The sequence below is a fragment of the Scyliorhinus canicula genome, chromosome 22, assembly GCF_902713615.1.
Source record: "Scyliorhinus canicula chromosome 22, sScyCan1.1, whole genome shotgun sequence".
In the NCBI taxonomy this organism is placed as follows: Eukaryota; Metazoa; Chordata; class Chondrichthyes; order Carcharhiniformes; family Scyliorhinidae; genus Scyliorhinus; species Scyliorhinus canicula.
The window spans coordinates 12311627-12328678 of NC_052167.1; the positions used below are offsets into that span (position 1 = coordinate 12311627).

General features: G+C 45.0%; 1 protein-coding gene across 1 annotated transcript; it reads left to right on the forward strand.

Moving 5' to 3' along the window:
* Positions 1-260: 260 nt before the first annotated feature.
* lrit1a (leucine-rich repeat, immunoglobulin-like and transmembrane domains 1a) lies at positions 261-15854 on the forward strand. The gene is made up of 4 exons (XM_038783205.1): positions 261-585; positions 2242-2714; positions 11403-11708; positions 13268-15854. The coding sequence occupies exons 1-4, from the start codon at positions 464-466 to the stop codon at positions 14359-14361; spliced, it is 1995 nt and encodes a 664-aa protein (XP_038639133.1). The 5' UTR covers positions 261-463; the 3' UTR covers positions 14362-15854.
* Positions 15855-17052: the final 1198 nt, after the last annotated feature.

Consider the following 17052-nt stretch of genomic DNA (forward strand, 5'->3'; position numbering starts at 1 on the left):
TGCAGCAGTTCAAGAAGACAGCTCACCTGCACCTTCTCAAGCGAAATTAGGGATGGGCAATAAATGCTGGCCTAGCCAGAGACACCCACATCCCTCAATGAATAATAAAAAACTGCTCCACCTGGACCATCTAATCTAATCCCACTCTCATCTACGTAAATAAATATTTATGCATTTGAAGAGGAGAGATTAAGGCTGGAGCCATGCATGTTAGTCCTCTCAGTGTAATATCTCCCTGCTGCACCCAGACTGCATGTCAGCCATGCGACTGCAGAAAGCAATAAGCACCTAAGTGAAAATAACTAAAAAGCCCTCCATAATCCTTTTCTATCCTTTTTATCTCGGGATTCGCAGCAGCAGCCAAGGACTTTGGGATTGCGAACCACAAAGACAAGAGATGCGATTGAAGCGGAGTTAAGCAGAACAGACCACCCGATCACCAGAGCTGAGAGGAGCAGAAAAAATGTCATCCAACATCTGGTTTCTTTGCTTTATGTGTATTGGATGCCTGGCTCGAACACCCTGCTTCTGTCCCTCCCAGTGCATCTGCACTTTCCAGAGTCACAGTGACGAACTCAAGGCAAGGTATCGCAGCATTACAAATTTGATCTTAGATTTGGAGAAACATGAGAATTCAAACTGCACATTTATGCAGTGGAAATTCTCCTTTCCAAATTTCCACACACTTCACTCATCATCTCCGATGTTTAATATATTTACTTACAGAGATTAAGTTTGGTTCTGTTCTGTTAATTAGTTTTAAGTTGCTTTCTGTTAATTAGTTTTATCTGCTATGCTTGATGATTTGGTATCTGGGATAATATCAACGTATATGCAAATTTCTTCCATGGTAAATTGTAGCTATCGTTGTGTATTTTTATCAACATTTTGCAATGCTCAAAAAGTATTAAGGACAACTTTGTTCTGTTTCACTTTCCTAAATCCTGTGCATAATATTTACCTTTGCATATTTTCCCAATACCACTTTATTTACACCTCATTTGTATAGTTTAAGATGAAATAAAGCAACATGATAAATATTGGAATAATGTTCAATTCAGGGAATAATTAAGCAGTTCTTCCGTTGGTGTGCTGCAGGGTTAGAAGCTCCTTTCCCGAGCTATGGGACTCATCCAGTAGTCCTTAATGATTAGTCAAGACTTTTCCATTTCCTCTGATTAAAAGTGAGTCTCCTTATCCCTTCATTAAGGCACCTGGATTTAGATTGCAAAGCCAGAGTGGATGTTGCTGACGAACGCAGGAGTGTATTTGATGGTAAATTAGGAAATTGAAGAGAGCAGATTAAAAAGTCAAGCTAGATTTTTCAATCAGGTGCAAAGAAGGTGGAACGTGGTGAAGCCCTTTTTGGGAATCATTTCGCCGGCTCCGCATTTATCTCTGCTGCTTGTAGTGTTTTCCACCTGAAGTGACAGTTTATCATAATTACTCCAAAATGATGGAAATAGGGGCTGGTTTAGCTCACTCGGCTAAATCGCTGGCTTTTAAAGCAGGCCAGCAGCACGGTTCGATTCCCGTACCAGCCTCCCCGGACAGGCGCCGGAATGTGGCGACTAGGGGCTTTTCACAGTAACTTCGTTGAAGTCTACTCGTGACAATAAGCGATTTTCATTTGATTTTTCATTTCAAATATATTCCACGCCACTTTGCCTGTGCCTCAGTAATGCTCGTTGTGGGGGACGCCTCTCCGCCCTTGGCACCACGTGTTGCTCTGAGCAGTAGAATTAGGAGCCACCTGACTGGCGATGGGATTTCTTGGGGCAAATGTGCCTCAGTTGGTGGTGAAGATGGAGGCCGTGACCAAGGCCAGATATCAGCTAGTTGGGTCATCGCAATTGGAATGCTGGGTTAGGGAGGGTTAAATGAGCCAAGGGTCCTTCATTTTAGCAATGGGAAGAATATTGATATGGTGACCAGATGATGCCAGGATCTGTCTTTGCTTCCACCACCCTCTCCTTCACAGTAGCTTAACCTGCTGCCACACACTGTTACCCAGAAATTTGAGGATGTTCATAGGGACACAATACAGAAGAACTGGTCGCATTTACAGACCTTCCTGGCATGTGGCTGGTTTCAAGAGAAGTGGGGGGGGGGGGGGGGAACTACAGCAACAAACCAATGGACAAGTGGTCACACTGCCTTTTGATATCTTAATAATGTGTGAGATGATGTCGTGGCTTGTAGAGAATAATTGAACCGACAAAAGATTTTCTTTACTTTCAGGACTGTGTTTTGTAATAACCCAGAAATGACCCTGATTCCAGACGGTGTACCAGCCGAAACCTTAAAGCTGGTGATTGAGAAAACGTCAGTCAGACAGGTTTCCGAGCGAGCCTTTCCTGCTGCTTCCGGCCTGGAGTGCCTTTGGCTGTCCTGTAACTCCATCAGCAGCTTCGACGGGGAGAGTTTGCGAGGCCTGACCGCACTGGGGGAGCTCCGTCTGGATGGCAACGCTCTTTCAGCTTTTCCATGGGAAGCCCTTTCCTATTTGCCACAACTCTGGCTCCTTGATTTGCATGGCAACATCCTCCGATCGCTCCCCAACCGTGCAGCCGCTTATATAAGAAATATCACCTACCTGGATTTATCGGATAACAAGCTAACCACACTGTCAGGCCACACGATCTCACGATGGCTGACTGCTCCAAAGGTGGCCAATACAACTTCAACAACCGCCAACTCAAATCTTATCATAGGTAGGCATAAAGTTCCGTCTCATCCCTGTTGTTCGGTGGAATCATTTCTACACAAACCCGTCAATGTCTTTCTATTTTGTTTCTATTTTTATTTTAGAGTACCCAATTATTTTTTCCAATTAAGGGGCAATTTAGCATGGCCAATCCACCTATCCTGCACATCTTTTGGGTTGTGGGGGCGAAATCCATACAGACACGGGGAGAATGTGCAAACTCCATACAGACAGTGACCCAGGGCTGGGATTCGAACCCGGGTCCTCAGTGCCGTAGGCAGCAATGCTAACCACTATGCCACCGTGCTGCCCTATGTCTTTCTATTTTGATGGAAGGTAGATCTTTAGCTGAGCTGTTGGTTAAAGCTCCATTGCAGTACCATATCTGGATTGATGATCAGCTTCTTGTTGAGCTAATGATTATGGAGAAAGTTGCAGTGTCATATCCAACAGAAATGTACTATTCTCATATTGATTACTTTCCTCACATATTTCAGCATCGTGAGCGTCTCTCTGCTATATGTCACCTCAACCTGGCTACTTTGAATCACTTGACTTCAGCCTGCCACAGACGTAATGTCACAGCTCAGAAGGAGGCCATTCAGCCCATCGGATCTGCACCGGCTCTCTGAATGAGCAATCCACTGAGTGCATTCTTCCGCCTTCATCCCAAAACCCTGCACATTCTTCCATTTTCGATAACTGTCTAATCCCCTTCCAATTGCTTCAGTTGAATCTGCCTTCAGTCCACTCTCAGGCGGTGAATTCCAGATCCTAACAACTCGCTGCCTGAAAAGGGTTTATCCGCATGTCGTTTTTGCCGCTTTTACTAATTACCTTAAACCCTGCCCCTTTCGTTCTTTACCCTTTCACCTCCGGGAACAGTTTCTCCCTCTCTACTCTGTCCAGATCCCTCGTGATTTTGAACACCTGTATCTAATCTCTCAGCCTCTCCTCTCCAAGGAAAACAGTCCCAACTTCTCCGTTCTTTCTTTGTAACTGAAGTTCCTCATCTCTGAAACCATTCCTGTGAAACTTTTCTGCGCTCTCTCTAATGACTTCGCATCTTTCTTAAAGTGCAACGCCCAGGATTGAACGCAATGCACCAGCTGAGACTGAACTAGTGACTTATACATGTTCAACATGACCTCCTTGCTATAGTACTCTGTACCCCTAATAACAAAGCTGAGGCTATTTTATGTTTTAAAACTGTTCTCTCAACCTGTCCTGCCACTTTCAATGATTTATGCACATATACACCGATGTCCCTCTGCTCCTGCATGTTCCCCCTGCCTTGTGTCCTTTATTGTATATTGTCTCTCCATGTTCGTCCAACAAAAATGAATGACCTGACATTTTCCATCTTGAACTTCATTGACCACCTGTCCGCCAATTACACCAACTCATCTATGTCCTTTTGAAGTTCTACGCTATCCTCTTCACATTTCACAATACGACAAGTTTCCTATTGTCCAAAAACATTGAAATTGTGGCCTGTACATCAAGGTCCAGTTTATTAATCTATATCAGAAAGGGCAGAGGTCCCAACACTGACCCCTGGGGAACTCCACTACAAACCTTCCTCTAGCCCAAAAAGCATCTATTAACCACTACTCTCTGTTTCCTGTCACTCAGCCAATTTTGTTTCCATTCTACTGCTGTCCCTTTTGTTACATGAGTTATAACCTTGCTCACAAGGCTGCTGTGTGGCACTGTCTCAAAAGGCTTTTGTAAATCCGTGTGCGCCACATCAACTACACTTCTCTCATCAACCCTCTCTGTTACCTCTTCAAAAAACTTCAACTTGGTTAAACACGATTTTCCTTCAGGAAATCCACGCTGGCTTTCCTTAATTAACCCACATTTGTCCATGGGACTATTCATTTTGTCCTGAATTATTGTTTCTGAAATTTCCCCACCACAAAATTCAACTGACTCGCCTGTACTTACAAGGTGTATCTCTACACTTGTGGGCAGCACGGTAGCATTGTGGATAGCACAATCGCTTCACAGCTCCAGGGTCCCAGGTTCGATTCCGGCTTGGGTCACTGTCTGTGCGGAGTCTGCACATCCTCCCCGTGTGTGCGTGAGTTTCCTCCGGGTGCTCCGGTTTCCTCCCACAGTCCAAAGATGTGCAGGTTAGGTGGATTGGCCATGATAAATTGCCCTTCGTATCCAAAATTGCCCTTAGTGTTGTGTGGGGTTACTGGGTTATGGGGATAGGGTGGAGGTGTTGACCTTGGGTAGGGTGCTCTTTCCAAGAGCCGGTGCAGACTCGATGGGCTGAATGGCCTCCTTCTGCACTGTACATTCTATGTAAATCTATGTACACCCTGTTTGAATAAGTGTGTAATGTGTAAATCTCTAGTCCTCTAGCACCATCACCAAGTTTAAGGAAGACTGAAAGATTACAGCCAGTGCCTCGGCGATTTCTACCCTCACTTCCTACAGTATCCTTGGGTGCAACTCACTTGGTCCTGGTGTCTTGTCCACTTGAAGTATCGCAGCCTATCCCATACCTTCTTAACAATTATAAACCATTCTAGTGTTTGAATTACCTCCTCCTTCACTTTGGCTTGTGTAGCATCTTCTTCCTTGGTAAGGACAGAAGCATAGGATTAATTTAATACTGCATCCATGCCCTCTGTCTCTACGCATAGACCCCCTTCAGTTCACGATCAGCCCTACATCTCCTTTAACCATTTATACACTTATTTAAACTATCTCTTGCCCAGCTTACTAAAATGATATCTTCCCTGCATGTTGATAAGATGCCTTATTACTTCAAGGTAACTTTATTTCTGTTAACTAAAAGTTTTTACTTTTTGTTGTTTGCAAAGTATTTGGAATTCAAAAGTTATCATAACACATTGTTGGTGCTAAAGCAGCAGGTAATTGTTCTCATAGCTTACTAGCAAGGGCAAACGCCCCTATAATACATAAGAATAGGACAATATTGTGGTCGCTGTACATCATATTTGACTTTTCCTAATTATGTTTCAGACCCACATTGAAGAAAATATCAACACTGTTTCAATTATTATTATTATTGGTACAAAAAGAAAACTGGATTGCAATATTAATATGCTTTTATGTGCAGCACAATCATCATTGACATTTACCACATAATGAGTTAGGAATACAATTCATTTACTGTAACTTTTCTGCACATTTTCATCATGATACTTAATTTTTCAAGTACCCGACTTAAATAGGAAGGCAATACTGATATACTGTTAGTTAAAACCACATGCTTTACTCTGGTGAATGTCAATGTTTGCACCTCGGGGCAAATTAATATTGTAATATTAACAACAAAATACAGTGTGGTTGCAAACATCAGGCTGTATATTCGTGTAGCTTTTTGGTTGCATTACTTATCAGTTCTGGCACGGTAGCACAAGTGGATAGCACTGTGGCTTCACAGCTCCAGGGTCCCAGGTTCGATTCCCGGCTTGGGTCACTGTCTGTGCGGAATCTGCATGTTCTCCCCGTGTCTGCGTGGGTTTCCTCCGGGTGCTCCGATTTCCTCCCACAGTCCAAAGATGTGCAGTTTAGGTGGATTGGCCATGATAAATTGCCCTTAGTCCAAAGAGGTTAGAGGGGTTATTGGGTTATGGAGATAGGGTGGAAGTGAGGACTTAAGTGTGTCGGTGTAGACCCGATGGACCGAATGGCTGTACTGTATGTTCTATGTATATAGAACATAGAACATAGAACGATACAGCGCAGTACAGGCCCTTCGGCCCTCGATGTTGCACCGACATGGAAAAAATCTAAAGGCCATCTAACCTACACTATGCCCTTATCATCCATATGCTTATCCAATAAATTTTTAAATGCCCTCAATGTTGGCGAGTTCACTACTGTTGCAGGTAGGGCATTCCACGGCCTCACCACTCTTTGCGTAAAAAACCCACCTCTGACCTCTGTCCTATATCTATTACCCCTCAATTTAAGGCTATGTCCCCTCGTGCTAGCCACCTCCATCCGCGGGAGAAGGCTCTCGCTGTCCACCCTATCTAACCCTCTGATCATTTTGTATGCCTCTATTAAGTCACCTCTTAACCTTCTTCTCTCTAACGAAAACAACCTCAAGTCCATCAGCCTTTCCTCATAAGATTTTCCCTCCATACCAGGCAACATCCTGGTAAATCTCCTCTGCACCCGTTCCAAAGCTTCCACGTCCTTCCTATAATGGGGCGACCAGAACTGTACGCAATACTCCAAATGCGGCCGTACTAGAGTTTTGTACAACTGCAACATGACCTCATGGCTCCGGAACTCAATCCCTCTACCAATAAAGGCCAACACACCATAGGCCTTCTTCACAACCCTATCAACCTGGGTGGCAACTTTCAGGGATCTATGTACATGGACACCGAGATCCCTCTGCTCATCCACACTACCAAGAATTTTACCATTAGCCAAATATTCCGCATTTCTGTTATTCTTTCCAAAGTGAATCACCTCACACTTCTCCACATTAAACTCCATTTGCCACCTCTCAGCCCAGCTCTGCAGCTTATCTATGTCCCTCTGTAACCTGCAACATCCTTCCGCACTGTCTACAACTCCACCGACTTTAGTGTCGTCTGCAAATTTACTCACCCATCCTTCTGCGCCCTCCTCTAGGTCATTTATAAAAATGACAAACAGCAACGGCCCCAGAACAGATCCTTGTGGTACGCCACTCGTAACTGAACTCCATTCTGAACATTTCCCATCAACTACCACTCTCTGTCTTCTTTCAACTAGCCAATTTCTGATCCACATCTCTAAATCACCCTCAATCCCCAGCCTCCGTATTTTCTGCAATAGACGACCGTGGGGAACCTTATCAAACGCTTTACTGAAATCCATATACACCACATCAACTGCTCTACCCTCGTCTACCTGTTCAGTCACCTTCTCAAAGAACTCGATAAGGTTTGTGAGGCATGACCTACCCTTCACAAAACCATGCTGACTGTCCCTAATCATATTATTCCTATCTAGATGATTATAAATCGTATCTTTTATAATCCTCTCCAAGACTTTACCCACCACAGACGTTAGGCTCACCGGCCTATAGTTACCGGGGTTATCTCTACTCCCCTTCTTGAACAAAGGGACCACATTTGCTATCCTCCAGTCCTCTGGCACTATTCCTGTAGCCAATGATGACCTAAAAATCAAAGCCAAAGGCTCAGCAATCTCTTCCCTGGCTTCCCAGAGAATCCTAGGATAAATCCCATCCGGCCCCGGGGACTTATCTATTTTCACCTTGTCCAGAATTGCCAACACTTCTTCCCTACGCACCTCAATGCCATCTATTCTAATAGCCTGGGTCTCAGCATTCTCCTCCACAATATTATCTTTTTCTTGAGTGAATACTGACGAAAAGTATTCATTTAGTATCTCGCTTATCTCCTCAGCCTCCACACACAACTTCCCACCACTGTCCTTGACTGGCCCTACTCTTACCCTAGTCATTCTTTTATTCCTGACATACCTATAGAAAGCTTTTGGGTTTTCCTTGATCCTACCTGCCAAAGACTTCTCATGTCCCCTCCTTGCTCGTCTCAGCTCTCTCTTTAGATCCTTCCTCGCTTCCTTGTAAATATCAAGCGCCCCAACTGAAACTTCACGCCTCATCTTCACATAGGCCTCCTTCTTCCTCTTAACAAGAGATTCCACTTCTTTGGTAAACCACGGTTCCCTCGCTCGACCCCTTCCTCCCTGCCTGACTGGTACGTAGTTATCAAGAACATGCAATAGCTGTTCCTTGAACAAGCTCCACATATCCAGTGTGCCCAACCCTTGCAGCCTACTTCTCCAACCAACACATCCTAAGTCATGTCTAATGGCATCATAATTGCCCTTCCCCCAGCTATAACTCTTGCCCTGCGGGGTATACTTATCCCTTTCCATCACTAACGTAAAGGTCACCGAATTGTGGTCACTGTTTCCAAAGTGCTCACCTACCTCCAGATCTAACACCTGGCCTGGTTCATTACCCAAAACCAAATCCAATGTGGCCTCGCCTCTTGTTGGCCTGTCAACATATTGTGTCAGGAAACCCTCCTGCACACATTGTACAAAGAATGACCCATCTAATGTACTCGAACTATATCTTTTCCAGTCAATATTTGGAAAGTTAAAGTCTCCCATAACAACTACCCTGTTACTTTCGCTCTTTTCCAGAATCATCTTCGCCATCCTTTCCTCCACATCCCTAGAACTATTAGGTGGCCTATAGAAAACTCCCAACAGGGTGACCTCTCCTTTCCTGTTTCTAACCTCAGCCCATACTACCTCAGAAGAAGAGTCCCCATCTAGCATCCTTTCCGCCACCGTAATACTGTCCTTGACTAGCAGCGCCACACCTCCCCCTCTTTTGCCCCCTTCTCTGAGCTTACTAAAACACCTAAACCCCGGAACCTGCAACAACCATTCCTGTCCCTGCTCTATCCATGTCTCTGAAATGGCCACAACATCGAAGTCCCAGGTACCAACCCATGCTGCCAGTTCCCCCACCTTATTTCGTATACTCCTGGCATTGAAGTAGACACACTTCAAACCACCTACCTGAACACTGGCACCCTCCTGCGAAGTCAAATCTGTGCTCCTGACCTCTATACTCTCAATCTCCCGTACCCCAAAACTACAATCCAGGTTCCCATGCCCCTGCTGAATTAGTTTAAACCCCCCCAAAGAGCACTAACAAATCTCCCCCCCAGGATATTGGTGCCCCTCAGGTTCAGATGTAGACCATCCTGTCTATAGAGGTCCCACCTTCCCCAGAAAGAGCCCCAGTTATCCAGAAATCTGAATCCCTCCCGCCTGCACCATCCCTGTAGCCACGTGTTTAATTGCTCTCTCTCCCTATTCCTCATCTCACTATCACGTGGCACGGGCAACAACCCAGAGATAACAACTCTGTTTGTTCTTGCTCTGAGCTTCCATCCTAGCTCCCTAAAGGCCTGCCTGACATCCTTGTCCCCTTTCCTACCTATGTCGTTAGTGCCAATGTGGACTACGACTTGGGGCTGCTCCCCCTCCCCCTTAAGGACCCGGAAAACACGATCCGAGACATCACGTACCCTTGCACCTGGGAGGCAACATACCAAACGTGAGTCTCTCTCGCTCCCACAAAATCTCCTATCTGTGCCCCTGACTATTGAGTCCCCAATTACTAATGTTCTACTCCTTTCCCCCCTTCCCTTCTGAGCAACAGGGACAGACTCCGTGCCAGAGGCCTGTACCCCATGGCTTACCCCTGGTAAGTCGTCCCCCCCACAAGTATCCAAAACGGTATACTTGTTACTCAGGGGAACGACCGCAGGGGGTCCCTGCACTGACTGCTTCTTCCCAGTCCCTCTTACAGTTACCCATCTATCTCCAGTCTTTGGTGTAACTATTTCCCTGAAGCTCCTATCTATGACCCCCTCTGCCTCCCGAATGATCCGAAGTTCATCCAGCTCAAGCTCCAGGTCCCTAACACGGTTTTTGAGGAGCTGGAGTTGGGTGCACTTCCCACAGATGAAATCAGCAGGGACACTGACGGCGTCCCTCACCTCAAACATTCTGCAGGAGGAGCATTGTACTGCCTTCCCTGACATCACCTCTAGATTTAAAAAATAACAAGAAAAAGAAAAAAGAAAGGAAGAGCTTACCTGATATTACCTCAAACCCTGCTCCCGCTCAAAGGTAAGCAAATTTAAAGGCACTCACTCACCTTCACGACAGGCCCCTGCTCCCGCTTCCCAACCACCGTGGGGTGGGGGGGTTGGTTGGAGGAGGAGGTAGGGTGGGAAACACTCACGAAGTGTTTCGGGTTTAACTGTCACTTGCCAACAGCCTCTCCACAAACCACCTTCAACTTAGGCTGACCGCACTGCACGTATGCAAATTTCCCCAGAACAGCTGATCAGTAGCTCTGCTCTGCTGCCCTCTGCTGGATGATTGCCTTCACTCAAACTCCTCGGGTCCCCTTCGCAGATTCACCTTCAACTTAGGCTGACCGCACTGCACGTATGCAAATTTCCCCAGAACAGCTGATCAGTAGCTCTGCTCTGCTGCCCTCTGTAGGAACAGATACGGTTAAATCGATATAGGGGTAATTCTTACTTTTCTTTCTTAATCACCTAAAGATCCAGGGTTGTGCAAATTCCTCCTCCGAAATATCGTTCTATTGTGTTGGATGGGATATGGAATATTTTATCCGACAGGCTAGCAAAGCCACAGATTTAATACGTTACATGTGCTGATTTCACCATTCTGGGATAGTGTGGTGGAAGGGGACATGGCAACTAGGCATGGCCTTCTCAGGGATTATTGGCTCATACTTGTTCCTGCTCCGAATCAACGTCCAGTTGCTGGTAAATGCACATATGGATGCCTGATAAGGATCTGATTATGGCTGCCTGTGAAGCAAACGATCCAGAGTGTTATACGTTACTGAGGCTCGCTTCATGGTGACTGGTTGGACATTGGACAACCAGGATCTATGGAACCACGTCCTAATGCAATAATGCATATCAAAACTGCAGAGAAGTGCTGGAAACCCTGGGGTGGGGGCAGAGCGTACACGGAGAATATTTTAAAGAAATATGCTCTAAACTGGGAGAAATGATATGCAACAGTTCAGCTCTTTGACATTTTTCTCACCTTTTCATCTCAACAAAATTTGCAAACATGTCTCCTTCAACAGGACTACACAACAACCCTTGGGAATGTGACTGCAGATTGTCAGAACTCGTTCGTTTCGTCACGAGGCACAATCCAACTGCGGCATTGATGAACCCTGCATTAATGTGCTCAGGGCCAGAAAGCCTCTCAGGGTCTTCATTCAGCAGCATAGAGCTAAAAGAGTGCCAGAGTCCAACTATTCGTGTCGTGGAAGCTGAAGTGACCACAGTGTCGGGGAGCAGTGTCTCTCTGCATTGTGTAGCTGCAGGGGTTCCCATCCCCAACATCAGCTGGATGAGGCTGGATAGTGACCTGCAGAATGGAACAGGTGGGTATCTGATCACTGAGGTCAGTGGCCGCAAGAGAAGATCTAATTGGAAAAGGTGATTTAAGACACTTAAGTTTGCCCTTATGGTTTAGCAAAGGCGGCACTGTGGGCACACGCCTCACAGCGCCAAGGGCCCAGGTCTGGCCTTGGGAGACCGTCTTTGTGGAGTTTGCATGTTCTCCCCGTGTCTGCGTGGGTTTCCTCTGGGTGCTCCGGTTTCCTCCCACAGCCCAAAGATGTTCAAGTTAGGCCACACTAAAATCGTCCCTTAAAATCCAAAGGTGTACAGGTTAGGTGGATTGGCCATACTAAAATTGCCCCTTTGTGTCCAACGATATGGAAGTTACGGGGTTAGGTTGGTTGAATGGGCCTAGGTAGGGTGCTCTTTCAGAGGGTTGGTGCGGACTCAATGGGTCGAATCGCCTCCTTCTGCACTGTAAGAACTTTTGACCACCTCAGTACAATACTGTCTTTTGATCGTGCGCAGTTATTCACCATGTACTGCACAATCCATGTGTTTTTCATATCCATAGATATTGCTTTGCTTTAAAAAGAATTGCATCAAACTACTGCTAAGAGAGTGTTTGCTACCAGTGTTCCTAATAGGCTTTCCCTTTACATAAAACTTTGAAGTTTTTTGGTTGTTCTTGGATTAACCCAATTAAATAGGATTAAGGATAGTAGGAACATAGCAACAGGAGCAGGATATTCAACCCCTCAAGCATGCTCTGCCATTCAATTAGTTCATGATTGATTGGTAGCCAAACTCCATGACCCTTCTTGATTCAGTCAGTCTTCATTCCCTTGCCTAACAAAAACCTATCAACAGATTGCCCAATATAATTTACCTGTGTGACATTTAGCACAGCACGCAGACTGTGGCGAATGATCAAGGTGTTGAGATTCTGTTGTGCAACAGAACACATTGATATGAAAAACATCTGGCTACGATCGTTAGCTGCCTGCTTGACCCATTCTTTTAAGACCACCATTTAAAAGGTGGTCCCAGGGGGTAAATTTAAGCGATTGTACCCTCTTGAAAATTTGTGAGGTCAAATCAAAGAACAATTGTAACCTGTAAATTTTAAGCTTCAAGTCAGAGAACTCATCGTGAATGTTAATGGGATGTGGGCTCTGCTGGCTGCGCCAGCATTTGTTGCCCATCCTTAATTGCCCTTGAGAAGGTGGTGATGAACCACCTTCTTGAACCGCTGCAGTCCATGTGGTGTAGGTACACCCACCGTGCTGTTAGGGAGGGAGCTCTCGGATTTTAACCCAGCCATAGCTCCAAGTCAGGATGGTGCGTGGCTTGGAGGGGAACTTCCAGGTGATGGTGTTTTTATGCATCTGCTGCCCTTGTCCTGCTAGGTGATGGAGGTCATGGGGTTTGGAAGGCACCGTCGAAGGAGCTTCGGTGAGCACCTGTAATGCATCTTGTAGATGGTACACACTGCTGCCACTGTGCGTTGAAGGTGGTGGATGGGGATGCCGATCAACTGGGCAGCTTTGTCCTATCCCAAATATAATCTAGCATGTTGCATTCTTTGTGTTTTTTACAGTGACCCTGGACAATTCTGACGAGAGACTAAAGTGGTCTACATTCAGTCTATCAGCTGTATCTTATCAGGATTCTGGTAAATATTTGTGCCAGGCCAATAATTTGATGGGTGCATCGGATGCTTCGATATCTCTTCTTGTGGTCAACCCTGTCCTTGCTTTGGTGCCAATCAAAAGCACATCCAAAGGAATGTGCATCAGTAAAATGAGGAAAAAGGCTACTGTATACAATCGGAAGCTGATGGCCAGGTATGCGAGTACCCTGACCACCACAGTATCGCAAACAGAGTCACCGAGGAGATCCTATGCTGCAGGTAGGACAGATGACTTTCCCGTGCACAATCACCAAATTAAGCTAAATGAAGGTGCATCAGAGATTCTTTCGCAGAATATGAATCGTCCAGAAGTTAACGGCTTATTGGAAAAGCGAAGAAGTGCCGACGATCCTGATAATATTACATTTAGTCCTTATTCAACACAGCCAGAACTAGACTGTCTGGTCAGAACTGTTAGAGTTATAGGGGGCACCTATCATAGTGTTTCCCTGGCTTGGAGATCCCCAAAGGCAACAAATATCACCATTTTTAGTATTCTATATACAACGTTTGGCGAAAGGGACATGCGCAGAATCAATGTGGGTCCTCGAAAGACCAAAATCACCATTGATGGTTTAATGCCGCAGACTAAATATATTGTTTGCATTTGTGTCAAAGGACTCATGCCCAGGAAAGAGCAGTGTGTGATTTTCTCCACGGATGAAGTGGCTAATGCGAGTGGGACCCAGAAGCTAATTAACGTGGTGGTGATCACTGTGGCCTGTGTGATCGTGGTCCCACTCACCCTCATTGTCTGCGGTGGGGCCTTGAAGAGGCGCTGCAGAAAGTTCCTGAATAAGCCCCCAGAAGAGGGCTTCCAAAATGATTCATATGTCACCTTCGAGAGCCTGTCGACAGGGCCCAAACCCAGTGCCACTGAAGGAGAGTATCTGACCTGCCACAATAAAGATGAATCTAATAGACTTCTGTCGCCAAGGTCCAGCATAGATTCCGAAGAAGCAACAAACAGTGAAGCACAACAGAATGAATATTTCTGCTGATTGATCCATTTCCATTTGGATCAATCAAACCTGCTCATCAAACTAGTAATGTATTTGTCAAAATATGTAAGCTCCCCCTTCTTTCCCCATCAAAGCTAATCTGTAGGCCAGTCCAATCTGACCACCATACTCCAGCACCTCAGCGCAAAAAATATATTGAAAGTATGTTTAAGGCAATGATGTTGAACTCTTCGTGAATAGGGTTGCCAACTGTGATTAAATATATTCCTGGAGGTTTCATCACATGACCTTATTTGGCCAACACATCCATCCTGGTGACCCTCCACCTTCCTACACCACTTGGAAAGCAGGAATACTCATCTCTAATTGGATGATGCTTGCTTGTCAACCAAACAGTTTTTTTTCCACCTATTTTCAATATTTTTTTATCTGGTAAAGAGAAATGTTGAAAGAAAGTTACAAAAAAAAAATCTTTTTTTTTAATGTTCTGAAGATTTTTTTCCAGGATCGCACACAGTCGTATCCTGGAGATTGATCTTCAATTCCTGGAGTCTCCAGGCCAATCCTGATGGAGCTACTAACCCTATTCATGGCGTTCCAGCTGGTATCCTGACCTCTTTCACCATGGACTTTGGAAATGGGCAACCCACAAATGCCATATCGCAAAACAGTCCGCATTTTGGTTCTTATTTTAAGATCAACAGGGATGCCATCACTGGGAAATGAAACACTTTCCATTTCAGGTACCCAGTGTCAATATCACCATTTCCAGTCAAGTTATAGCGCAGCCAGAAGCAGAGCTGAGCTCCTTCCAATCTTCTCCAACACTGTGCTACAACCCTACCTGCACCTTGCATTTTCCTTTCCATTTCCCACACCAACCATCCTTGGACCTGGCTGCATAACATTTCCAATCAGCCAGAGGCGCTGGATTGAGCCAAATCACATTATGACCCTTGCAGTCAACGGGTGCACTATCAACCCATCACCAATGTCATATTTGAAACCCGTGGCCCTTCTCTGATTTTCTGCGTTTCTGCATATATTACTCTGTACTCTTATTCATTGTTCTGTGCAGTCAGATGTCTTTCTGCATTCAGTGAGAAATAAGTTCCTTGCGCCACGTCTTTCAAAAAATAGATACCATCTTTTCTTCATCATTTTTTGTGTCACGTATCACGCTTGTCGTTTCTGTGTCATTCCACACCCCCCCCCCCTCCCCCATGCCGTGCTTCAGAAGAACGACAGACGCTTTATGTAACAATATGGCCAGCATCAGTATTAATGCTGCCTTTGTATTTCTGATATATTTTCCTTATGTTGTGAATCTCTGAGAATATGACAATTAGGTCTGTGGATATTTTCCGACCAGCGCTTATTGTTTTTCTTTCTCGCTGGGAACGAGAGTTAATCTTTGTCTCGATGACGAGAAGCGTTTAGAAGGTGCATTTTGCAGTTGGCTCAGGACTTTTGAACATTTGCCACTCAGCCAACACATATATATCATCTGTGCAATAAATGTTCAAACCCCAGCAGTGTCTGAAAGCAGTGTTGCTCCTGATTGAAATTCTATGCTCGTTTACTGGCTTGTGGATATACAGACAGCTTTGTGCAAAATTAATGACAGTTCGGTTAAAACATGAAATGAACTTTTTATTATCTACAGATCCAACTAGTTTAAACCGTGCGACATGTTGCATCATGTGTTATGATGCCAATTGATGTTATAACTGGATGGGAAGATCACAGAATGGAAGCTTGGCTCAAAATACCATAACTATTACTTTTTATTATAAAACATGGAGGAACAGAATCACAGGATTGCTAATTAGGTTTAACAACAAGGAAATCATTTATTAAAAAAGAAAAGTGGGATTATTATGAGATACTCCTTTACTGCGCCACCCCTCTACCTTAACAATTATACACATGTTTTAGGATAAACACGGATTACAAGGTACATCTTAAGATACTGGCAGGGTGTTTTTTCTGATTGGAAGGCTGTGATTTGTGGTATTCCGCAGGGATCAGTGCTGGGACCTTTGCTATTCGTAGTATATATAAATTATATTGAGAAAAATGTAACTGGTCTGATTGTCAGTTTGCGGATGACACAAAGGTTGGTGGAATTGTGGATAGCAATGAGGACTGTCAGAGGATACAGCAGGATTTAGATCATTTGGAGACTTGGGCGGAGAGATGGCTGATGCCGTTTAATCCGGACAAATGTGAGGTAATGCATTTTGGAAGGTCTAATACAGGTAGGGAATATACAGTGAATGGTAGAATCCTCAAGAGTATTGACAGTCAGAGAGATCTTGGTGTTCAGGTCCAAAGGTCACTGAAAGGGGCAACACAGGTGGAGAAGGTAGTCAAGAAGGCATATGGCATTCTTGCCTTCATTGGCCGGGGCATTGAGTATAAAAATTGGCAAGTCATGTTGCAGCTGGCTAGAACCTTAGTTAGGCCACACTTGGAGTAAAGTGTTCAATTCTGGTCGCCACACTACCAGAAGGATGTGGAGGCTTTAGAGAGGGTGTAGAAGAGATTTACCAGGGTGTTGCCTGGTATGGAGGGCATTAGCTATGAGGAGAGGTTGAATAAACTTGGTTTGTTCTCACTGGAACGAAGGAGGTTGAGGAGCGACCTGATAGAGGTCTACAAAATTATGAGGGACATAGACAGAGTGGTAATTCAGAGACTTTTTCGCAAGGTAGAGGGGTCAATTAC